General features: G+C 39.2%; 1 protein-coding gene across 7 annotated transcripts in view; it reads right to left on the bottom strand.

Moving 5' to 3' along the window:
• The window catches only part of LOC119504587 (ras and EF-hand domain-containing protein-like), a 54,126-nt gene that overhangs the window by 13,531 nt on the left and 13,622 nt on the right, over positions 1-26,973 (bottom strand). For 2 of the 7 annotated variants that reach the window (XM_037796840.1, XM_037796841.1), the window contains exons 4-9: positions 26,144-26,290; positions 22,994-23,084; positions 12,869-12,968; positions 10,799-11,091; positions 10,162-10,233; positions 7,536-7,648 (exon numbers count right to left, since the gene is read on the bottom strand). In XM_037796840.1, coding sequence (XP_037652768.1) covers positions 12,948-12,968; positions 22,994-23,084; positions 26,144-26,290 — 259 coding nt within the window. In that variant the 3' untranslated portion in view covers positions 7,536-7,648; positions 10,162-10,233; positions 10,799-11,091; positions 12,869-12,947. The remainder of the gene's footprint in view (positions 1-7,535; positions 7,649-10,161; positions 10,234-10,798; positions 11,092-12,868; positions 12,969-22,993; positions 23,085-26,143; positions 26,291-26,973) is intronic. The other 5 variants (XM_037796838.1, XM_037796839.1, XM_037796843.1 and 2 more) reach the window with 3 other exon arrangements.

Below are 26,973 nucleotides of genomic sequence, written 5' to 3'. Positions count from 1 at the left end.
GTGAATTCTACCAAGCATTCAAGAATGAATTAGTACCAATCTTGGTCAAACTCTTCAAAAAAATTGAAGAAGAGGGAAAGCTACCTAACTCTATGAAGCCAACATCACCCTAATACCAAAACCAGACAAAGATACTACAAAAAAAGAAAATTATAGACCAACTTCTTTAATGAATATAGATGCAAAAATCCTCAACAAAATACTCACAAATCAAATCCAGCAGCACATTAAAAGAATTATACACCATGACCAGGTGGGATTTATTCCAGGTATGCAAGGCTGATTCAACACAAGAAAATCAATTAATGCAATACACCACATCAATAAATCAAAGCAGAAGAACCACATGATCATCTCGATTGATGCAGAAAAAGCATTTGACAAAATTCAACATCCTTTCCTGATGAAAACACTTCAAAGGATAGGAATAGAAGGGAAGTTTTTCAATATGATAAAGGCAATATATGAAAAACTCACAGCTAACATCACACTCAATGGGGAGAGACTGAAAGCTTTTCCTCTAAGATCAGGAACAAGACAGGGATGTCCGCTATCACCATTGTTATTCAATATTGTGCTGGAAGTTCTAGCTAGAGCAATTAGGGAAGAAAAAGAAATAAAAGACATCCAAATTGGAGAGGAAAAAGTAAAACTTTCACTATTTGCAGATGACATGATTCTATATGTAGGAAATCCAGAAAAATCTACAGCAAAGCTACTAGAACTAGTCAATGAATATAGCAAAGTAGCAGGCTACAAGATCAACATGGAAAAATCTGTAGTGTTCCTACAGAAGTAATGTGCAACAAGAGGAGGAAATCAAGAAAAAAATCCCATTTACAATAGCAACCAAAAGAATCAAGTATTTAGGAATAAACTTAACCAAGGACACAAAAGACCTTTACATAGAAAACTATAAGAAACTGCTAAAAGAAATGAACAAGACCTAAAAAAATGGAAGAACATACCATGTTCATGGATTGAAAGACTAAATATAGTTAAGATGGCAATTTTATCTAAACTGATTTACAGATTCAATGCAATACCAATTCAAATCCCAACAACTTACTTCACAGAAATAGAAAAACCAATAACTAAATTTATTTGGAAGGGTAAGTTACCCCGAATAGCCAAAAATATCTTGAGAAAGAGGAATGAAGTGGGTGGTCTCACACTACCTGACTTTGAAGCATATTACAAAGCTACAGTGCTCAAAACAGCATGGTACTGGCATAAGGACAGATATACTCACCAATGGAATTAAACTGAGTGTTCAGAAGTAGACCCTTGCATCTATGGAGAACTGATCTTTGATAAGGCAGTGAAGCCGAAGCAACTGGGAAAGAGCAGCCTGTTCAATAAATGGTGTTTGGAGAACTGGATATCCATTTCCAAAAGAATGAAAGAGGATGCCCATCTCACACCTTATACAAAAATTAACTCAAAGTGGATCAAAGACCTAAACATTAGCACCAAGACCATAAAATTCTTAGAAGAAAATGTAGGGCAATATCTTAAAGATCTTGTGATAGGAGGTGGTTTCTTCGACCTCACACCCAAGGTGCGAGCAACCAAAGAACAAATAGACAAATGGGATCTCCTCAAAATTAAACACTTTTGTACATCAAAGGACTTTGTCAGAAAAGTAAAGAGGTAACCTACACAATGGGAGATGATGTTTGGAAACCACATATCAGATAAGGGTTTAATATCCTGAATATATAAAGGAATCCTCCATCTCAATAACAGAAAGACAAACAATCCAATTAAAAAATGGGCAAAAGACATGTAACTGGTTTTGAATTCACATTTGAGTCAACTGAATGTTTTAAGACAGAAGTAAAACATAAATGGAAGATACTGAAGTGGTATGAACCAGATAATCCTGTAAGAGAGTGCCAGGAGAGCCAACGGAAGTGGGGATGTTGCTATAGCTATCAAGAAACACAGCCTGGAGAATCACAATGTCAATAAGTTATAAAAAATGTAAAATAAGCTCTTATGTGTGAGGTCATTCTTTCATTATTTTAATTAGTGGAATCTTGGCCTTTGTAAACAAGCGAGAACAAAAAAAAAAGTGTCTTCATTCTGCCTGTTGGCAACAGCTCTCCTTGTAAAGCTCCTGGGGCCTCTGCTGGACGTTGGCTTAATTAGATGCACAGCCTCCTTCTATGAAGATAATTCCCTAATTAGGGAACTGACCTGGCCTGTCTGTCATTCCTGGAAGCCCACCATCATCGATCACCCAGGGAAAACAGTGGTTCTAGCTGAAGCACACACTTTCATTAGTTCTGTATCACCCAAGGGAGCTACTGTTGCCTACTGAGTACAGATATAACAGGGGCTTATCATTTGCTCAAACACAACCTATGTTCACTTTTTTCTTCATTATATTTCAGTTGGGCATTTAAAAGTAGAAAGCAAATATGCATAGTAAGCTTATCAGAGGGATCAATAACCACAAACCATTATCCAAATACAAATGAATGAAAGAAAGAGAGAGGAGAAAGAAACTCCCATCTGCAACAGGGCTTAAAAATAAATCAGAAAATGGGCCTAAAGTAATTGGGATTTAAGGCTACAATGAGTAAATTCATTGTCTCCCTTTCAATTTCTTTGTCAGTTTGGTTTTTCTATGAAGGAGGTAGTGGACAGAAGTAAAATTGGGAAGAAAGATGACATTGGTGAAGTAGCAAATGGGGATGGAAGCTTGCTAGTTTTGTAAATTCAGCTGAAGTTCCTAGGCCCAGAGATCTGCAAGTGTAGGGGTACATATTCTGAAGTGAATAAGTGAATAATACTTGGAAGTTTGAATTCATGTCTATTCAAAATGGCCCTATTTCTTCCATTCAGATCTATTTCCAGGCCCTCTATTTTATATATGCCTAGTTCCACAGAAAGAGACCAAGTACAATTGTTATATTTCTTCTAGAACATCAGTAGATCACACCTTAAAATGCAGCCTTAAAGCAGATGAGTTCCATAAAGAGCTCTGTATGTGACTCCGAAATTGATAGAAGATTGTCTCAACTTAGGGTTTCTCTCATGGTTAAGATACATATGTTGTTTTAGGTTTTCCTAGGCTTCTCAAGTAAATGCTATGAAATGGGCTGTCTTACAAAAAGGGACACTTAGGGTACAGAAAATTCAGTAGATGGATTCAGACATTAGGCTCAAAGGGACTGACTCTGCATCCTTGATTTGCAGGGCATTCCAGGTGGATTCACTTTCCCTCTTTGAACGCATACTTCTGCATAGCTGGAGTATCCTGACATCTGCAGTGTTGCATATTCAAGACTAAAACACTTTGCCCATGTGGGAAAAACATCATGGACTGTGCAGCCAATCTGTGGAAGCCTACACTGCCAAACTTATTAGGTAAATTTACACAAATTTGAGTCTCTGAGCCTCAGTTTCCCCTGGAGAAATAGGAACAGTGGCTTAACACACTAAATATCAGTGTGTCTGTGCAACTGCTAATCAAATGGAAGTCAATATTATTAGAGAGGAGGCGGAGCGATAGGCTTTCCCAGCCATTACTCTCTCCCCCATGGTTTCAGTGGTAGAGGTGGTCACTGTTTCTTGCAGCCTTTGATGCTTCTGCTGGTGCCACTTCCCACTCCAAAGTCCTCTTCCATGAGCTAGATTTGTTTGTAGTACTAATATTGCTTAGTTGCCAGTATTCATTCAGTGTGAAGGGGAGAGCCCTTGTTAAATGACCTTGCCTAGAGGTATAATCTTGGGCAAGCCCCAGTACTCCTCTGGGTCTTGATAACATCATCTTTATTTAAAGAATTGTTGGGATTAGGGGATCCTTAAAGTTTTCTTCAGCTCAAAAACTCTAAAATAAAACAACCTCATGTAATGACTTCAGAAATTACATGGCAAGTTCTTGACTCGCTGAGTCAGGTGCCTTGACCATAGAATGGGCCAAAGACCGTTTCTTATAAAAATGACTGCAACTTTTCTTTGACATTTCCCCAAGTTGGAGGTGCAGTCTATGTACCCTCACCCATGAGGCACCCGAGGCATGCTTGTCACTGCTTTGTCAACAGAGTACAGAGCAAGCGATGGTGCATGACTTCCGAGGCTAGGTAAGACGAAAGGAGGCAGCTTCCTCCTCGTCTCCTGGGACTCACCTGAGAGACCTGAGATGCCACGTGAGAAGTTTCACTACCCCGAGGCTGCCATGCTGTGAAGAAGCACAACCCCACAGAGAGGACACATGTAGGTTCTCTTTTGACACGATCAGCTGAGTTCAGAGTTCAGGTCATCCCTGGCCAGATGCCAGATGTGTAAGTGAAGGGGCCTCCAGATGATCCCAGTTCCCAGCCATTGAGTCACCCCAGCCTTGCAGTCTTCCCAGCTGAGGCCCCTGACATTGTGGAACACAGACAAGCTATCCCCACTCTACCTTGTCTGATTTCCCAACCCACAGAATCTGGGAGCCAACTAAAATGGTTATTTTACACTTTTAAATTCTGGGTTGGTTTGTTATGTGGCAAGAGTAACTAGAACAAAGGCTAATGATGCCATATTTTCTACAGATAAGAGGTTGGTCTCCATTGTCCTTTGCAGAGTTATAATTTTGGATTTGAAAAAAAAAAAAGATTGAGAGAATGGATAGGTCTGGTCCAATTCAGATAAAATTTGCTGACTCTTGGCCTAATCCAATGGTTCATCATTTTCGGGGCTTATTCATGGATCTCTTGGAGAATCCAGTGAAAGCTATAGTTAACGCCTCAAGAAAATGCATAGCTATTTAAATGGGAAATGTTATTTATAATCTCATGAAGTTTATGTACTGCTGAAGCACAGTCATCAACCCCAACTTAAAACCTTTAGATGGAGGTTCTCATCACAAATCACTAACCCACTCTACTGAGAACAATCCACAGGTTAGCTCTCTCTTCTTTGAATCACATATGATGAACTTCCATCTTACATCTTCTTTTGTCCAATGGGATTACTTTTGGTTATATACCAACAAAAAAGTTTTTCAGATCACAAATCCAGTCCTCCATCAATCTATTTACTCTGTTCTTCCTCAAAAGGGCAGTCTATACTGCCTAATGTATACAACTTTTTATCTAATTAGATGAAAAACACCAGCAATGATGAACTGGCAGTCCCTAGCATCAAAACCAGGAGAAAGAACAAAGCAACAACACACAGACAGAGAAGTGAGTGGTGTCACATTCCCATATGAAGAGTACTGGTACATTTACTCAATTGCATGTAGACCAAGGATAGAAAGGAAGTAAAAATATGTGTGAACCAAACAGTGGGGTGCATGAATGTATACTGTGAGCTACTTTACAGCAGGGCCATGCCTCTTGAATCCTTTTTAGTCCCTGCGCAGCCTTGCATATTGTAGGTACTTGGGACTTTAACAAGAAACGGATAATCAAAACAACTGATAAAAACAAAACTCATTTGTTTATATGTGGATTTTTTAGGCCTCCTGGTAGCAATGTGGCACTTTGATTTATTTTCCATTCCAGAATAAGACAACTATGCATGAGGAATACCACCTGTGTTTCTGTAATTTTGATTTCATATTAATGTGCTCATACAACATATATCAAAGGTCTACTTGCTGGGAGGCCTGCCAACATATTATAGCACCATTTATTGTCCTGAACATAAAGCACTCAGAGAAGTCATTTAATGAAAATATGGCATGTTTTGACCAATTCCTAAATAACAAAAAATGTCTTCATACAAAATAAAGACACCCCAGTCAGCATGATCTCTGATCTAATGCTCGTCTACAATTCTTCACTACTGTCTCCCTAGTTGCTATACAAGCAGTGGGCAGCATTCTATAAAAGCTGATTAAATTCTGGGATTTTAAATTGCTGAAAATGGAAAGAATGTGCCCCATGCTGACAATCTGTTAATCAAAAATTGTCATTTCCTCCACTGGGCAGGCTTTAGCCCATCTTATGAAAGACAGAAATATTTCTTCCTAGATGCAGAGTTATATATTCTCCCCTCAATGAGATCGAATGTTTTTCCTGTAACATGGAAAAAGTTTTTATGGGTTCATCAAGAGGCTAAATCTCTCTGATTCCAATGAATCACATCCTAAAGTGGAAGAACAGACTTCTGTCCATACTGGAACTTTACATATTAATTTGATAAAAATCCACAGATCTGTGCAGGCATTGAATTCTTATAAATTTATCAAAGGAGCATTTCATTTTTAGACAATTATATTTTTAAAGAAAATTTAATGACCCCAAATCCTGGTAGTACACTGTTTCTAGTAGTTACAATTGTGAAGCCCTCTGAGCAACTGAAATGCATCAGCCTATGCAAAATAGCTATCTTAATGTGGACAGATGATGACCATCAGGACACCCACCATTAGGAACCAGAACTGACTCAAAGGAATACAAGGCAGGTGCTGGACCCTGTGGTTCCTAAACTATAGGGGATGTGGGGCAAACTCTCCCAGTGGTTCTCTCCTGCCTTGAAGTAAAGTGGACATTTCCTTTCCCCACCTCCCATCTCAGTTACCCCTTCCTACCTCCCCTACCCCCTTCTTCCATTGGAAATTTCTCTCTCTGCTCTGTGCTCTAACCACTGTACCCAGACCAGTCTTATGGTAACAGAATTAAAATGTTTTAAAAAAGTCCATGGAACTACACTATGCAAACAGTGAACCCTACATGAAACCATGGACTATAGATAATAGTACAATTATAAAAATGTGCTATCATTTCCCCTCGCCCTTGTCCCCTGCTGTGCTTCTCTTTTATAAGGCTCGTCCCTTCTTCTGAACTAAAAGAACACTTTTTTGATGATCACATGGAGACTCATTCAACCTGGGACACTGCTGCTGGTGGTGGTTCTGACATTATTTATCTCTTATGTTGTTTAACTCTATAGAGACTTTTTACTTTTTAAATAAATATTTCATGGCTCTCTATTACATGAACTTAATTCTGATTGAAGTTGACAAACAAACACACACCAAGATATTCTGCTCAAGTACTAGGGCATACACATATATAAATGCATAGATATGCTTTTATATTTACATATCCCTATATAAATGTCTAAGGATACATCCCTTAAATAAAAATAGATATGTGTGTGTATGTGTGTTTGGTCTTATATTATTAACACCAAACTGCAAAACTAAAGCATGCGAAAATACAATTACTTGCTGACGTCTGCTTTTCCCATTTTTATGTTGTTTGGCTTGGATTCCTACCTTCAGAGCACTTTAATAGGAACTGACTATTGACATTTAAGCTATCTTCTTCTGCTCTCTGTTAATTCAAACATTTATTAAGCCATATGCAGCCAATAATTAAAATAATCTGTTTCTTTAAAAAAAATTAAAAACACAAAAATCACCAGGAAATTTGACAGTGAAAGTAAAATCTTTAGAAAGTTAAAAACTGTTTAACAAAGTTAATAAATGATTCTTCATTATTAAATAGCTAAGTTTCATCCTCAATGATGATCACTGGTACATAAACATTTACCTAAACTAAAAAATAAAATGTGAAATTCCATACCTTTCAGAATTCAGGCTCTGATCAGAATCACATTTCAATGCATCTAATTCACTCTGAAGAAAGGCTATATTTGTCCGTGCTTCTAAAAGGGCTTTCTTCACTTTCTGATTTTCCTACGGAAAAGGAATAGGGCAGGTCAACAAACTCAGAGTTTCTTCCATCTGAGAAGAATAAAATAAAGTGTAGTGGACCCTGCTAGCACACCACTCCCCAACCCCTCCACAATTCCTCATGGTGTCCAATGAACAAATTATCAAGTCATTGTAATTGAGAATATAAATTATTAAAGTGTCAACTTTTTAAATCCTTAAAGCTAGTGTCTTTTTAAACTTGACATTTGGTAACAAACTGTAATAGTAAAGAGTTTACCATGATGCACTTGAACATATTACTGGAAAATTAATGGAGGCTAAACATTTGAATACTTGTTTTACCTAACGAGAGGGATAAAGGTACCGATAAACATTCCATGGAGTTATCAGTACCTATTATAAGGTAGACCAATTACTTCTTACAATGAACCCTTTTAGCTTACATTTTGAAGTTGTACACTGAAAATAAACCAGTGGGATTAGGAAATTTCTGCAGTTTTCCTTAAAAAAAAGTCCATCACTGGAAGCTTCTGATTCAAGACAATACACTGAGCACATGAATTGGTCTTCTTTCCCTCCTGAGACCTCATTAATATGAAATGCCAAAGGAAATGAGCCCAAACCAGTTAAAAGAATGAAAGAGGGAACTGTCACCAAAAAAGGGATTTCAATACATTTCTGGAAACTGGAAACTGGATGGAAACATGCTGATGAAGGAAAGAGAGTGAGGAAGGGGGTCCAGGAGAAGTGTAAGCCCATCCCCTCTTCCCCAGCAGAGAATGACTGATAGACAAGGTCAACTCCAAAGGCAACAAGGTAGGGCTTGTCTTTTTAAAAAGAACTCGACGACTCCTAGGAGGAAAGCCAAAGCCCTCTGAATAGCCATAATGCTATTGGGGTCCCACATCTCACAGCCAGCTCCATCCACAGACCTCCTAGGAAGACACCTTCTCAGGGCAGAGGCCTAGGGGCAAACAGATATTTACCTGGCTGTATGGGAAGCCTACAAACACTACCTAAAAGGACCAACCTAACCCTTCTATTTAAAATGTGAACAGATAACCAAGAATTACCAAGTATGTGAAGACAAAAAGCAGCAAGAAATAGAAAGTCCAAAATAAACTCTCAAAGGAGTCCCAGTGAAATTTTTTATCTAGACAAACCTTCAAAAAACTGTGAGGGGAACACAGACATTCAAATATGCAAAGACTGATAAACTGACCTCCCACATACCCTTTCTGAAGAAGTTCCTTGAGGATTAACTATAGCAAAATGAGGATGAAAATCCCAAAAGAGGAAAATTATATCTAAATCCTGTCATTAAATCAAGAATCCAATTCACAGAAATTCCAAAATGACATACGGATAGCAGTGTAAAAAAGCGATAGATCCAATAAGAACTGAAACCCAGGGGATGCCAAAAACAATATTTTCAAGAAGAAAAGTGAAACAAATTCTATTGAGAAGAAGAAATAGGAAATTGTAAGGTATTAGAGTGATATTACGACCATGGTAGAGGCTTCTCTTCATAACAAGAAAAAAAAAAATCAACCAGAAAAATCTAAAAAATAATAATTATACAAGAAAGTCATGATCCAATTATAAGGTAAACTAAGAGGAGGCAAAATGTGGAACTGGTGGTGTATAAAGAGAATTTATTGGACCATGAAGCCAAGAACCTACTCTTTTGAATGGGATAGGGATAATAACTGGAGAGAAAGAAATACAACCCTAGCTCATTTCTTGGCTCTGTAGTGAAAACAATTAGAGTCATAATAAAGGAAACATTCTTTACTGGCATTAACTTTTAGAATCAACCTAAAGGCAAAATAAAGAAAACTAACAATGATAACAGAAAAGATGGGAATGTTATAAAAGATAAAGATATGTTTGATAGAAGAGGGGAAAGGGACAGAAGGAAGAAAGTTGGAGGAAGGGCAGAGTGAAAACATTCCTTCCTACAGAGCCAGAGATTCAGGCCAGGGTAATGTTACAAGAACATAGGGTTAACTAAGTAAAGTTTAAGAACAGCCAGCAGGAAAACTAAAACTTGCTATATATGCATCAAAATTTGGGAGGTGGAGATAGCAAAGTATATATTCATCCTTCACAAGAAGTCATAGATAACTAAAATTAATAAATCATAAATAAAGATGAATTCATGTGACTTAGTCTTTTCAAAGTAATCACCAGATCTACAATCACAAATGGCTGGAAATGGCTATCTGGAAAGTAGACTGGTGATGGAAGTGTTGTTTTTCATCACAAACATGTTCTACAATTTTATTTTTTTCCATGTCATTATTGCTTTGATTAAAAAAAAAAGCAATCATAGTAGGTATGGGTATAGTTGGAGGGAAAAAGGCTGCATAAATAATACTTTGCTCAAAGGAATCTTAAAGACTTTCTCTGACTATAGTGTTCATTTCCCTTCAGCCTCCATTCCCGGAACATGGAAATAATAGCGTGATTGTGTTTACAAAATACTGGTCTAGAAGGAAATGTCTGTCTGTCACTGAAAAGGGGATTCTTACCATTAAATAAGTCATAATTTATTTTTTTAACGCAGCCACATCTTTTTGACTTATGTGTTTTGATTGTTCTAGCTGAAAAGAAAAATAAAAGTATGTTTACAAACCTCCCTTGAAATTATCTGATTAAATCTAGGAATATCTCTGAATATTATCGAAATGGGAATTCGAGAAGCCTTTTATTTTCAATTTTATACAACTTTAGAAATCATTAAACCATGTATAATCTAGGAGGATGGGAGTTTTTGTTTTACATAATTTGTTAAATGAGTTTTCTTTGACACAACTGAAAAGTTCTTTTGGGAAACCATTCAGCCATAAAGCAGCCAGTCCTTGCTTGTTCAGTTAGGCTGCACATGAGTCTGGATCTTTCCACTCTCCTAGCACTTCATCTGCACCTAATACTTTCTATCCCACGTTAGAGTCGCTGGTGTGTGTGTTTTCCGTTCTGTGCTGTAGTCTCGGTGTTTCAGAGTCACAGTTAGTGTCAGATTCACCTATGTTGCCTTCACAGTGAACTGCTTATTAAATGACTGAACTAAGTAACATTCAGACATGACATGAGGTAAGGGATATGCACACATAATAGTATATAAATATATTTATGAGCTTTGCTTGGTGGTGGACTTAGAAGTATTACCAGATTAAAGCAGTCTAGGAGCATCTAAAACATGGAGAACAAAAAATACTTTTCTTAGGAGTATCTTCCATCCCCAGGGAATTGTGGGGATTTGTGGGTGTCAATTCATTTAAAATGTGTGTGTTCATCAAAACAAATGTCATATCTCATCAAGTCTAAGTACTCTGATGCTGGAGCCTTCTTCATCTTGCCAGATAGTGTTCACTGAAGCTCTTCACACAAGTATGTCACAATTGCCACATGACTATCCAGGATCACTGATTCTAAGTTGCATTTTGATTCAGAAGGAGAAACTGTGGAAAGACATGAGTTTCTTAGAATTAATGGCACAGTATGATAATTATAATAAAATCTGCAACCTTTTCTATGTGGTTCTTTACAGTCTTCAACGCACTCTCACAAATCCTCCCTTAACAACCCTATCAGGAAGGAAGTCTGGTAGAAGTGAGAAAAACACAAACTGTGCAGTAAGACGACCCCCATCCCTTATTGGCTGTGTGCGTGCCTTTGAACAAGTTTCTTAGCCTCTCTGGAACTCAGTGTTCTCATCCCTAAAAGAAGGATATTTGCACATCCCTCAGTTTCAGAATTAGATAATTTTTTAATTATAAAAAAGAGTTTAGTAAACTGGAAAGTCAACAAAACACCCATTACTATGGTTAGACAGGACAGTCATTACAAATCCCATTTTAGATGGAAACTAAAACTCGGAAAGATGAAGCCAGGTGTGACAGGCAGAAGGTGGCACAGTCTAGACAAGAACTCTGGCTTCTCACTCTCCACTCAGGCCCCTTTACTGTGTGGTGTTATCTGGTCTTCACTGGATGCTGCAGCAGCGCAAGAGCCTCTGTGTCTATTCTTGCAAGCGCTTTCTTAGCGTAGAGATTTGAGAGGCCACGGAAATAAGTGAGGGCAGTGAATAGGGGAATCTGTGGCTCTGGCAACAACAGGTCAGTTCAGATTCTGCAAAACAGGCCATCTATATGTTTTAATGACTTGTGAAAAGTAGATATGAGGTTGACAACAATAATAATTTTCCAAGAAGGATACTAGGGAGAACTCTTAATGATCTCAGCAGAAGTGTAAGTTACAACAGCCTACAAAATTCACTTAACCGTCACTTAATTTCATTGACTCTAAAACACTGGAAAGGGCATTCAAGTTTATCAGGTAAACAGCCAGAGAAGCAAAGTGAAGTCCCCAAGGTCATAATACCACTTTTAGAGATGATTATTTTCTAATTATCTGTCTTGGATTTAGTGAAGATCTTTCCATTAACCATGGAGACAACCATATGCAAGAAGTACAATCAGTGCTGTGCTGGAACCAGCGTGTACTAGCTGATGACAACCCTTCGAATCATCTCCTCCTGACTCTGCATTCAGTGATGTCAACCTAGGAGCTTGAACTCAGTCATTGTGAAATATTTATATCATGGAAATTGGCAAATGCTACAAACTGGGGCTTTCCACACACACCCTGAGAGCCATTTGTTAAAAATTTATCAGTGCACCACTGAGTGAAATAGACCCTGCTCATTAGAAACCAGAGAGCAAAGGCCAAAACTCAATCACATCTTTGTTCATACATCAGTGAGTTTTCTCTCACCTCTTGCTGACCAGTTCTTGCTGGAACTTTCTATATGGAAGAGGAATATTCATTCCATTCAGTAGTCACTGAAATCCTACCATGCACCTTGCAGTGAGCTAGGGGTACGGATAAACCTGTAACCACGGAAGACGGTGCCTTCTGTCATGGAGCATCCAGGTCACTGGACACATGGGATTTGGTTGGTGAAGACCATGGAAAGCAAATGGGGGTTTGATGGACAATTGTTCAAGGGATCAAAAATATTTATTAGCTATATGCAAAAGAGTCCATGGCCCCTGGAACAAGGAGAGGAACTTAGGGGCCCTTTAAAAAAAAAAGTCTTTCCAAGGAGCCTAATTAGACCCTGAAATCTGATTCCAACTGTCACTTAAATATTACTGCAAACATTTCAGTCATTAATAATGTAAACACACTGGAATACTGAGGCTATTCCTAAAAGTCTAGGTTCTACATACCTACCTTTTTGAGTTTGTTTATGGTCACCTGCAGATCTCCTACTTCTCTGAATTTCACACTGACATCTGGGGTCACTAAGAGCTCATTCAGCTTTCCGTTTTTCCTAGAAAAAGAAAAATACTGTGTTGCACATTCACAGGGTTGATTTAAATAAGTTGAGCCTCTTAAAATAACCATCTTCAAAACCCCACAGCTGAGAAATCTTTTGTCTCAAACTAATGCTGAGCCCAAGTCTCTTACCTGGGGAAGGTGCGAAAGGACAGAAGAAGTAAACCAAGTAATTTTACCAGTGTAGCACTTCAGGAATTTTCTGGAATTGAAACTTACAAAAGTGTAAGAATTGCAGCATCTTCCATAACCTACATACATACATCACCCTAGAGTGACACCTCTAAGACTTTACTCCCACTATGATAGATGGTTTAGCACATAATTAATTAATGATTACTATAATTAATTAAGAGATGCTGATTCTGGGAAGATGGCGGCATAGAAAGAAGTGGAAGACTTAGTCTCCCCCAGAACAATTCACAAATGAACAAAAAACCAGTAATTAACCTGGAATAACAGCGGGGAGACAAACATGACTGTACACTCAGCATCCACTGACATGAATTGGGAGGAATGCCCGAGATCACAGCAAAAAATCTGTAAGTAAAATTGCGTACCCGCGCTGAGAGCCAAGAACCTAGAGCCGGGAGCCCCTCCCTCACGGAAGCCACGCCGTGCACTTTCTCAGCCCAGCTCCAAGTGAGGTTTTAATATTAACTGCTCAATACAGACAGCGAATCCTCAACAAGCAGAGGCTTTTGGTGACAACTGACCTTGGGAGAATCGGGGGACATATTCTGTCTCTCGCTCTCTGTGGAGAAAACCTCAGCTGCTCTCAGCCCACAAGGCATTGCAGTAAAGACAGCCTCACACATTCTGCATTCTGAAACGAGCTGAGAGCCCCGCGGCACAGCCCAGCGGCCCAGGGCTTCACTTGAGGGGCAGCGCACACTGATGACGTAGCACGGCATTCCCCCGGCTGAGGAAGGATTGCGGCTGGGACGGGGGATCCGCTCGGAGAACACAGGGGCACTACGCCAAGTCCGGTGGTTTGTGGAACACCAAGAGAGAACTGCCCTTCCTCCCTGGCAACCTGTGTGCATGCCCCACATTCAGGGCGGACGGCTCCAGCAACACACTCAAACTGAGTTCTCCAACTGAACACACAAGAATCATTTCCCCACACTCCATGGAAAAAAGGTTGAGAACTGACTGGAGGGATATAGGCGGCTCACAGACGCCATCTGCTGGTTAGTTAGAGAAAGTGTATGTAACCAAACTTTGTCTCTGAAAAATTAGATCGCTGTCCTTTTTTTTTTTGATACAACTTGAAAGAACCCTATCAAGCAAAACAAATGCCAAGAGGCCAAAAACAACAGAAAATCTTAATGCATATGATAAAACCAGACAATATGGAGAATCCAGCTCCAAACACACAAATCAAGATTTCAGAAGAAACGTTATACCTCGCAAAATTAATTAAAGAACTACAATCAGAGAACGAAAACATGTCAAAGGATTTCAAGAACATCAAGAGGACCATGGCCCAGGATATAAGTGCCATAAAGAAGACCCTAGAAGAGCATAAAGAAGACATTGCAAGAGTAAATAAAAAAATAGAAGATCTTATGGAAATAAAAGAAACTGCTGGCCAAATTAAAAAGACTCTGGATATTCCCAATACAAGACTAGAGGAAGCTGAACAACATCTCAGTGTCCTAGAAATCCACAGAACAGAAAATGCAAGAACAAAAGAAAGAATGGAGAAAAAAATTGAAAAAATCGCAATGGATCTCAGGGATACAATGGATAAAATAAAACGTCCAAACTTAATAGTCATTGGTGTCCCAGAAGGGGAAGAGAAGGGTAAAGGTCTAGAAAGAGTATTCAAAGAAATTGTTGGGGAAAACTTCCCCAACCTTCTACACAATATAAACACACAAAGCGTAAATGCCCAGCAAACTCCAAATAAAATAAATCCAAATAAACCCACTCCGAGACATATTCTGATCAGACTCTCAAATACTGAAGAGAAGGAGCAAGTTCTGAAAGGAGCAAGAGAAAAGCAATTCACCACATACAAAGGAAACAATAGAAGACTAAGTAGTGACTACTCAGTGGCCACTATGGAGGCAAGAAGGCAGTGGAATGACATATTTAAAATTCTGAGAGAGAAAAATTTCCAGCCAAGAATACTTTATCCAGCAAAACTCTCCTTCAAATTTGAGGGAGAGCTTAAATTTTTCACAGACAAACAAATGCTGAGAGACTTTGCCAATAAAAGACCTGCCCTACTTCAGATTCTAAAGGAAGCCCTACCAACAGAGAGACAAAGAAAGGAGAAAGAGATACAGAGAATTTTAACAGACATATATAATACCTTACATCCCAAATCACCAGGACACTCATTTTTCTCTAGTGATCACAGATCTTTCTCCAGAAGGGACCATAAGCTGGGACATAAAACAAGCCTCAAGAAATTAAAAAAAAAAAAATTGAATATTCTCAAAGAACATTCTCCAAACACAATGGAATACAAATAGAAGTCAATAATTTTTGAACTATAACTCCACTATTTACTTCCTACATGATAAAAAATACAGAAACTCTAAGGACAAATCAGTGGTTTTGAGCTCAATGTAAAATATGTAATTTTAGACAACAATATAAAGGTGGGGGAATGATGGAGTATAGGAACATAGTTTATGTGCCCTATTGAAGTGAAGGTGGTATCAAAGAAAAACAAGATTGATAGGGATTTAAGAGGTTAATTTTAAGCCCCACAGTAAACACAAAGAAATTATCAGAGAATATAACCATAGAGATGAAATTTAGAGTTTGGGTTAAGAGAAATGGGGGAAGGGGCAACGGGAAGTTAAGAAAGGAGTGTAGGGTTGCTGTTTGAGGTGAAGGGAAATTTCTAGTAATGGATGGTGGGAAAGAGCATAACATCATTCTAAATGTGATTAATCCCACCAATGGAAGGGTAGGGAGGGGGTGGAATGGGAAGATTTAGGCTGCCTATATGTTTCCACAATTGAAAAAAGGAAAAAAAAAAAAAAAAGACAGTCTAACTAGACAACAATTGAATGCTAAGGATGAACTTGGATGGGATTGGAGGATGGAAGACAGGTGGCTTGAAGGGACACAGTTGAGACATAAGGAAAAGGAAATACAGAATGTAAGCATTGTATCATTGTTGAATCTCTTATACTTCTTAGCTGTGCTTAATGGAATTACATAAAAGAATGTTCTTGTTCATGGGAAGTACATACGTGAATCATAGTGTATGTTCAAGGATGTTTGCAGCTAACTCTCATATGTTCAGAAAACAGAAATATATGATGGATGATAGGGAGGGAGGGAGGGAGGGATGGAAGGAAAGAAATAGTGATGTGATAGCATGATAAAGTTGGTGGACTGAGCTATCGGGGGAGGGGGTCAGGGTATGATGGAATTCTGTGTATGGGGCTAGTATTGTTTTTGCCGCTATTCATGTAACTTTGAATTTATTAAAAAAAAAAAAAAAAAAAAAAAAGAGATGTCATAGGCAGAGGGTTCCAGGAGCTTGGCAAAGGGAAGAGGTGAGCTATGAGGGAGGGCTTCATGAGGGGTAGAAGATTCAGCCTGAGTCTTGGATTGGTAGGATTTGATTAGTAGGATTTGACATTCCAGACACGGAACAGCAGAGCCACTGGTGGAAATGAGCACAGTGTCTGGGGGACCGGAGCAGTCACTCCAGTGCTTCCAGTGTCTCCTCTTCCAGGAGAGAATTTTGTGCCACATCCTTGGAAGTCACAGCCCCCTGCCCTTTTCTCCAGGGGAACTTGATGGGACACAGTTGAGAAGTATCAGCCACAGTTCAAGACATGGGGATTGGGCAGGGAACAATGCAGATGAAGTCATGTATTGGGGAAGACAGAATATAAAGATAATTTCAGAAAGTGATGCTAAGAAGGAGATAAAAAAGGAAAGGGGACAGAAAGCCACTTAGATCAGGTGGTTAGGTAGGGTCTCTGTGCAGAGGTGGCCTGATAGCACAGCTGAGCATCTGCCTGCATTCAAGGGCCTTTCTGTTCCCTTATGGGTTATCTAGTCTGGGCAAGTTACTTAACTTCTTGGTGTCTCCATTTTCTTACTGGATTACTGTGAGGATTAAGTTAAATAATGCAAATAAATTAAATAATCTATTTAAAATGCTTAACAGAGAAACAATATTTTCCCCAGGGGTAATCTATTTTGAAGCAGGTATCTTGACTTCAAGCCAGCTTTACAGACGAGGTACATATATCACTCAATTTCCAGGTGGATGAAGATGTTGAGGCTCCACAATGAGGTGCTAACTCAAAATGGACTTGGACACCACTAGGCAACTCTCTTCACTGGCTGCTTGGCCACAATGCCACATACAACATCTTTTTTATAATTTATAAATATGGTGGTGAAGGCTCAATAAAGGAAATTACCATCATCCAGCTTATTTCATTCCTCACCTGCAACAGGTGGATGCTATTAAGAGATTATTACATTAACGCAGATGAGAGATGGTAGTGGTTTGGATGAATTCTTCACAATCTTCCAGAAAATAGAGGAGGGAATACTTCCTAATTCATTCTATAGAACCAATCTTATCCTGACACCAAAATCAGACAGACATTAAAAGAAAACTACAAACCAATATTTCTTACAAACACAAATGCAAAAATGAGGAACAAAATTTTAGCAAATTGAATTCAATGTCTATGTATATATTTGTACATATACATCATGGCAAAGTGGGATGCATCCCAAGAATGCAAGTCTGTTTTAACATTCAAAAAATCAATAATTTGCTAAAATTTCATCATTTATTTAGTAGTAGTTCTGGTAGATTCCATCAGATTTTCTTGATAGATGATTATGTAATCTATGAATAAAGATAGTTTTACTTCTTTGGTTCTATTCTGGATGATGTCTTTTATTTCTTTTCCTTGTCTTATTGCATTGGCCAGAAGAATAGAAGTGGTGAGAGCAGAAATCCTTGTCTTTTTCCCAATATTATAGAGAAAGCATTCAGTCTTTCAACATTAAACGTGATATATGGGTTTATCCCAAGTCTGCCAGTTTGTTTTAACATTCAAAAATCAATGAAATGAACTATATTCATATTCTAAAAATGAAAAACCATACACTCATTTCAATAGACACTGAAAAACTATTTGACAAAATCCAACATCCATTCCTGATTTAAAAAGAATAAATTAAAAAACCCTCAGAAAATTAATATAGAAGGTCATCCACTTAAATAAAGGACATCAATGAACAACATATTGCACATCACTACTAAACAATTTAGCTTACCAATGCTACAGGATATAAGACCAAAACACAAAAATGAAATGTATTTCTAGACATTAGAACAAAACAATCAAAAATTGAAATTAAAAAAAAATCATTTACAATAGCATCAAAATATGAATACTTAGGAAGAAATCTGAGAAATTAACTATAAGATCTTTATATTGAATACTACGAAACATTGCCCAGAAAAATTAAAGAAGACCTAATAAATGGAGAGATATATCCAGTTTTTGGATTGGAATATTTACTATTGTCAAAATGTCAACTCTCTTCAAATTGATCTATAGATGTGATAAAAGTCTCCTTCAAAATCCAGGAGATTTTTTTTTTTTTTTTTGTAGAAATGGACAACCTGATTCTTTGGCAATCGAAAGGGCCTCAAACAGCCAAAACAACTTTTGACAAAAAGCTGAAGAATTAATATAACTTGATTTCAAGACTTCTTATAAAGCAACAGTTGTTAAGACTGTGAAATTAGAGTAAAGACAGACAAATCAATGAATGGAACAGAACAGGGACCTCAGAAATAAACCTACATGAATACAGTCAACCAACTTTGGACAAAGTGCAAACAGTAATCCAGTGGATAGTCTTTGCAAAGAGTGCAGTGAAAACAACTGGATAGCCACATGCCAAAAAAAAAAAATTATAATAATTTCAATCTATAAACACTATATACAAAATGCATGCTAAATGTAAAACCTAAAACAATGAAACAATGAAACTTCTAGAAGAAAACATAGGAGAAAATCTTCGTGAGCCTGGGTACGCAAAGATTTCCCAAGTAGCATGCCAAAAGCATGATCCATGAAAGAAGAAATTAAGAAATCAGACTTCATCAAAATTAAAACCTTCCACTCTTCAAAAGGCACTGTTAAGAGAGTAAAAAGACAAATCACAGTCTAGGAGAAAATATTTATAGAACAGGTATCTGATAAAGGACTTGTATCCAGAAGATATAAAGAACTCTCAAAACTCAACACTAAGAAAACAAACAGCACAATTTAAAAAATGGGCAAAAGATTTTAACAGACACTTCACCAAAGAACATACACAGATGGTTAATGATATTTAACATTATTAGTCATTAGAGAATTTAAAACTGTGATGAGCTTCCTATATACCTTTTAGAATGCTTAACATATGAAACACTCAAACATTGCTGGTACAAATGTACAATGGAACCACCACTGTAGAAAACAGTTTGGCAGTCTGTTACAAATTTAAACATACACCTACACATATAATCCAGCCACTCCATGCTAAGAATGTACTCAACAGGAATAAAAGCATATGTCCATACAAAGAGTTGACACAAATGTTCACGGCAGTTTTATTTGTAATAGCCAAAAAGCTGGAAATAACTCAAATATTCTTCAAATGATGATTAAACAAACTGCAGTGTAGCCAGACAATAGGGTTCTACTCAGCAATAAAAAAGAATGAACCACTGATATATGCTACCACACAGAAGAGTCTCAAAAGTATTGTAGTATGTAAAATAAGCCCAACAAGAAAGAATATGAATACATAAGCTATAAATCCATTCATACAAAATTCTTAAAACTTCAAGCTAATCCATAGTGACTGAAGAAGGTTGCCTGGCAAAAACGGGCAAGGACAAGAAGGGAGAAAGGTATAATAAAGGGGCATGAGGAAACTTTTTATGGGTGATCTTGATTATGGTGATGGTTTCATAGGTGTAGCCATATGTCAAAATATCATATTATACACTTTAAATATGTGGAGTTTATTGTGTGCCATATAATTTCCAAGTGTGAAATGTGAAACAATGCAATATACAGTATATACACAATAGTAGTCAAGGTCAGGGAGACGAATGTGCTAGGAGATGAGGAGAAAGCGAGACTTTTTCTACGTTTTGCAGATTTTAGGGAAGCAGAAAGGAAAGGGGTGACAATCATCAAAGCAAAGAAAACCACTGGAGCCAAAGCACAGCAATGAGCTTCTACGCCACCGGGTTGGAGCTCTGGGGTGAAGAACAAGTTGGGGGCTGAGGCAAGCCATGCCAACTGGAGGGAAGTTCTAGAAAATCTTCAATTAGCCTGGACGGGTTATAACAGAGAGACCGTGTTTAGACGGTGTCAGGTAGAGACTAGGATGGGGCTGGAGGACCCTGCCTGGGCTGAGCCCACATCCATGTCCAGAAGAAAGAAGGCAGCGAGTGAGTGGCCAAGCCATGTCTGCCATGGCTATGGGAGGCAGTGATGGTGCAGGTGCCACGGATTTACCACCACTGGACTAGAGCCAAGAAACCAGCCAGGAGGACGTTATAACTAACAAAATACAAAGTTATAAGGGCGAGACGGGAGTGAGGGCCATGGTAACATCCCCATCACCAACAACAAATTTGGGACATATTCAGCCAAAAGAAGCAATGAGATTTCACATCAGGCTAAAACATGTGCTTTAGGTAAGTGTTTCCTTAATGAATGAATGAACACATTGAATACAGTGGATGGAAAGAAGAGGCAGCAAAAATGATTTCACCATGTTGAGACCACAAAAAGAAGTTCCTGACAGAAGAGTCTACTGCATTCAACTGGATCACGAATCTGGAACCAATTACACCATTGAGTTGACTTCCAAATTGTTATTAAACTTGCTATTAAGAGATAAAGGATAATGAAGAGACCCAGGGGCATACATGTGGTGTGCCGGTTTCTATATGTATTATGTCCCTCAGAAAAAACCACAGAATTTGCTGCAATCTGTGGGGGCAGACTGATTAATCTTTTTGATGAGGGTGTGAACTCTTGACTGGATGTTTCCATGGAGATGCGACCCACCCAACTGTGGGTAATAAATTTGATTATTTCCATGGAGATACGGCCCCGCACACTCAGGGTGGATGTTGGTTGGTATCCTATAAAAGAACTCAAACAAAAGGACCTCAGAGCAGCTGAGAGTGACTTTTTGAGAGCTGAGAGAGACACTTTGGAGACGGCCACCAAAAGAAGTCTTTTGCTGACACTTGGGAGATGCTAGCCCAGTGTTTGCTCCAGAGAAGCTAAGAGAGGAAAAAATGCCCCAAGAGCAACATTTTGAAGAAGGTACAGGAGCTGAGAGAGGAGTAGAACACAAACCAGGATCAGCAGATGCCAACCATGTGCCTTCCCAGCTAACAGAGGTTTTCCGGATGCCAACGGCCTAACTTCGGGGAAGGTGTACTCATGTTGAGGTCTTCAATTTGGACATTTTCATGGACTTCAGATTGTAAATTTGTAACCAAATAAACTCCCTTTATAACATCCAATCCATTACTGGTATTTTGTGTAACGGTAGCATTAGCAAACCAGAACATGTGGTAAAGCAGTTTCAGGTAAAGCATCTGAAAGGAGTCGACAATACACAGGGAAAGAGAAAGTAGCGGGCACAGCACACCCACCCCTTCTCGGGCACGGAGCTAGGCCCCTGCTACAGAGGATCACACTCCAGCCTCCTTTAAAGCAGGCAGGCGGAAGGAGGGAACTGAACTGTGAACCACACTGGGGACGTGTTCTTGGTTCTGGTCTGTGTTCTGGTGGGTGTGAACCCACTGTAAATAGGAGCTCTTCATGATGTTGCTTCAGTTAAGGCATGGCCCCACTGAATCAGGGAGAATTTTAATACAGATTATGGAGTCCTTTATAAGCAGAGTGGCAGTCAGACAGGGAAAGAAGTCATGGGGAGCGGCCAGAAGATGGAACTCGAGGGAACCGGGAAGAGAAAGGACAAGATGCCGACACGTGCATTGCCACGTGATGGAAGAGCCAAAGAACCCCAAAGATTGCCTGCCGGAAGATACCGACCTGGTGAAGAAGCAAGCCTTCTAGCCTCTGAAACCACAAGCCAATTAAACCCTGTTGTTAAGTGAGTCCATTGTATATTTGTTTTAGCAGCCAGGAAACCAAAATATGGCATGATCCCATTTTAAAGTTGGGACAAAAAAGGCTCAGAGGTGAGGCTATTTGTCAAGTGCCACCTAAACTAGGCAAGGACTGAGCCAGGATTCAACCTGAGGTCAATTAAATGTCAATGCTCAGGCATTTCTGATCTATTCTACTGCCTCTCGGAGTTAATGGGACAAATGAATAGACAAAAAGGGAATGTTTAACCTAACCTTTAACTACTCGAATAAATATGTCTATTTTCTGCTTATAGTAAACACTAATCACCTACAGATATTTTAAAAGGAAAAAAGATAATTGTTTCTTCAGTGGAAATCAGAGGCCGCATCCAATTTTCAGCTTTAAAGAGTTCCTACAATATGAAGAAAAGGTGTGTTTCATAATAAAATTCCAATGTTAAAAGACAGGATTTTAATTCCACTGTAATCTAGATTTAAAGATGGTGGTGGGCACTGGCAATGAGAGAGTGGTGTGTTCAAGTCAAGCCATTTTCTCTAATGCAGGCTGGCTCTGCCTTCTGCAGGCCCCAGCTCTCATGTCACCTCTTCAATGCGACCACTGACCCCCAGCCTAGAGCAGCGTCTACTCCGCCACGGTGAATGACACACGCTGCTTTACTGTCTTCACGGCACCGCTGCTGTCTGAAATTAACTACTTTATTTATCACCCGTTTATTATCTGGCTTTCTCTCTCTATCCTAGTTCCCCAAGACACAACCCCTAAAACAGACTTGTTTCTCCTGCCCTGACACCTAGAGGAGTGCCCAGTATAGAAAAGGTACCTCATAAAGATTTGTTCCACGAAAGAGCCAATCCCAGAAACTCACTTCTTTCCGTGTCTTGTGTTCTGCTGCCTGAATCCTCTGATCCGTTTCCTCTTCCAGCTCACTCAGCTGCATGGCTGCCTTGTCCTGGGCTCTGAAATCCAAAGGACATGTGCCTTTGCATTATACTCTCAGACTTGTCAGATAAAGAGGAAACTCAGAACTCATCTATTTCAAGCCCCATATAGATGCACACATTCAAAATAATATCCCCTAGTCCTTCCACATGATAAAATCAGATTGGTAATTTGTCCACTTAAGTGCAAAATTATGTTAAAACTAGACATTAAACAAATGAAATTAGATAAAATTATGTTAAATTAGATTGTAGCAAAGAATCGGTGAAGATATGGAATCATTGGGAAGCTCAATAAATTGCAAAAATCCTGTTTGCTGCCATGACAGAGCTACACACTGGATGTAAAAGAACCCCATAGCAAAAAAATAGTTTAAATATAATTTTGATATTGCATTATGTAAAACTTCAATGCTATATGGTAAAATTAGAAGGGAAGAAGAGATCTAAACAATACTTATTTCTATTTGTCCGCTTAAAGATAGACAGAGCATTCTGATTTGCTAGAAATATAGAAATGGAAATATTTAGGTGAGAAGGGTTGAAGGATAATTTCATTTTGCAATTCTCAAGTATGGAGATGTGTGTCACTTGACAGCATTTGGGGTTTCAGATTAAACCCTAAAAAAAAAGTAAAAAAAAAAGAATTGCTTTCTTTCAGCCCCATATCTAATTATTTAGCTTGTCATATGTATATGACTTGCCCATCCAAATAGATTATAAGCTACATGAAAGCAGAAACCATGAGTTCTCGAGAGCCAATTCACCTGGACCAATGACATTTTATTAATAAAAGGTAGAGAGCAGAGCTTAAATATAAAAACAGGCTCCCATCTTCCTGTTTGAGGAGCTTCTGCTACACCACCCAACCTGCTTTTAACTGATTTGCTCCCTCACAACACAATTTTTTCATGTATTAGTTTAATTTCTACATAAAACTCCAAACAAGTGCTGGGAAGTGGGGAAGACCCCAAAGTAAATTTGTGAATAGCTTCTCACTGTTTTCTACTCCTATTTATTTTCCCTTCACACACAGACTTCTCCACGTGGTTAACCATGTTTGCAAAGACAGCTTGTTTCTGTTTGTAAGTACCTGCTATGGAAATTACACATCTCCACAGCAATTTCTTTGGTCAAATCTGGGACAGTAAAAAGCTAAGCCAGAAGTCCCTTCTTATTTGTTATGACCACTTTTTCAAGCCACTCCTTAACACCCAGTCCCCAAAATATCTGGGACCTCTCCTGAATGTGTTCTCCCTGCCATTCTCATTTCTCAGCAACTCTTCTTTCTTTTCTGTCTTTTTGTGTGTTTGTTTTGTTTTGGTTGTAAATCAGGGAGCCCATGAAGAGCGTTTGCCCTGGCTATTCCTAATTCTTGGCATGTTGGAACTGTGCACTATCACCTGGCCCAGGGCCCCCCAAACAAAGAGAAGACAGAAGCGGCTCTTCCACCATCTCCTAACCAAACACGGAGCTGGGGATGGTCCTTGGCTAAGAACGTAAGGGAATGATCACAGGTCATCATTTAAACACGGAAGCAAGGTCTTCGACAGCTAGGAGGAGAGGGGCAAATAGAAACTGCTGGCTCAGAATGGAGCCAGGCTCCAGATCCCAGCCAGAGAGCACAGGCTTTGAAAGGAGAAGGCGTTCAGGGAGAAGACACCAGCACAGCTCATCCTAATGTGACGTGCTAATCCACGGGGAGAGAGGTAGTGATGACAACACAAAGGACACTGCTCCCTTATTCCCTTTGGGTTTACATGCAACTGTCCTTAGAAGCTATGTGAGTGTGTGTGTCCACATACCTGTGTGTGGGTCTGTGTGTACCTGTGTGTGTTTTAACAGACAGTCATTGGACAATCTGAAGAATCCATGTGTCTGCCTGCCAGTCACCCCTCAAGGGAAGCCAATTCCGGAGCTCGGGTCCTTACTCCAGAATTTTCTCCAACATTTGGAGATCAGAAGACCACCCTTTATTACCCTAATGCAGACTCCTAGAAGGCAAACTTAAGGTCAAGAACTGAAAACGTTCAGAAGAAACCCTCCATGAGGAGTTTATGCCTGCGTTTTCCCTTCTCCATTTTAATTCCCTTCAGTGACTTCAAAGGGTCAACTATGACAGCTTTATCTTCTTGCTGAGGGGGAGAATAGAGAGACAGAGGAGCTGAAAAAAAGTGGAAACTGCAGCACTCACCTCCCCCACCCCCAATGCAGTATGGGCAGCATCCCATCAAAGGGGTGTATTTATAAGTTCCAGACACCAGCGGGGTGGGGTGCACAGCAGCTGGGAGTGTGGGGAGAAGCACGTGGCAGTGAGAAGCATCTATGCAGCAGAGCACCCAGGATGTGTGACAAAGTACCCTCTCTTTCCCAATAGTTTGGTCCTGCTGGGGAAAAGAGAGGCTGACACTTGTAATGCAACAATGTAAATGCTGCTACCACATGGGGTTGCTGTTAAAACCAGTAAGCCATCCTCTGTAAGCCAGTTACAGCTTAGATAAAATTACTGTATTATAGTGAGGGTGTAACAGGTGTTCGGCTTTAGCTCAGGTGGGAGGGCCAGGTGAGCAGGGCTAGAAAGAGGGAAAGAAGCCTTGCTCCACACCTGCCATGTGATGGGTGCTGTGGAAGGGGCTGCTTCCCTGATGTCATCTACATAGTCTCAACACCCCAAAGCGGTGAATATTGTCATCCTCCTTTTGCAAATGCAAAAGCTGAGGCTCAGGGAAATGAAATAACCTTCCCAGGGTCACGCACCTGTAGGCGACAAAGCCAGGCTACAAAGGGAGTTACGCCTACCTCTCGGGACAGACCATTTCCTGTATGGTTCAATTAGCTCGATGTAGGATTTTTTTTAAAATGTCTCCAAACTATTTCACATCTAATTACTGGCCTAGAATAGTTGATATAATGGGATCACAGAGACCTACTGACTGACTGTTGGCTGACCCCACAAGTTACCGCCTGATCAGCTTCCCCTCTCAGCGCTATCATAAGGTGATAACGTAGCTCAGTCCGTTTGCCACACGGGTCAGAGAGCAAGTTAAAGGACCACCTAGAAAGGATGACTTCCATACCTCTTCACGGCAATGGCCAGGTTTTCCATTTCCGGGCTCTGAAGTTTGATCTCACAGATAAAGTTCGTTATAACATGTTCATATGGCTGAATGAGTCTCAACTCCACGAGGTTGATGTTTTCATACAGGGTAATAACTTGCTCTTCTCTGCCAAAAATAAAAATAAAAATTATTAGTAACCAATAAAATAACATAAAAAGGCAAACTTGAAGAGCATTTTTTAAGAAAGAGACATATAAGTAAAGAACCAAGGTAGGAAAGAGCAGCAGGAATAGAATGACCTGGAATGAAGAGAAAGCAGTCAGAGATACTGTTGCATTATTCTTGATGCCAGAAGACAGAGACCTATAAAAGCCCTGGAAAAGAAAAGGGAGGGATTGACAGGGAAACAAGTTTTTTTTTGGTCACAGCTGTTCTGTTCTGTTTTGTTTGTTTAAATAGAAATGTAAATAAAGTTACAGAAAAAAATCAGTTAACATGAAGCCATTTACTTATTTCCATGTTCCTCTAATCTTTCATAAGATGTGTTTTAGCCTTTATAGTCATAAGAGTGGATATACCTATTCTTTTTATTTAATAATAGATTTTATTTTGAAATAAGTTCAATCTTACAGGGACAGTTGTAAAAACAGTACAAACCCCCTACATAGAATTCTGTCATACCCCGACCCCCCTCCCCCGATACCCCGATCCATCACCTTTAAGATCCTGTCACACCACTGTCTCTTTCCCCTCCTCTCCCTCCCTCCCTCCCTCCCTAACATCCATCATCTATTGCTCTGTCCTCTGAACATATGAGAGCAAGTTGCACATATCTTTGAACAAACAAT

This window comes from Choloepus didactylus, chromosome 10 (genome assembly GCF_015220235.1).
Source record: "Choloepus didactylus isolate mChoDid1 chromosome 10, mChoDid1.pri, whole genome shotgun sequence".
Lineage (NCBI taxonomy): Eukaryota > Metazoa > Chordata > Mammalia > Pilosa > Megalonychidae > Choloepus > Choloepus didactylus.
This window is presented reverse-complemented; position numbering and strand designations above follow the sequence as displayed.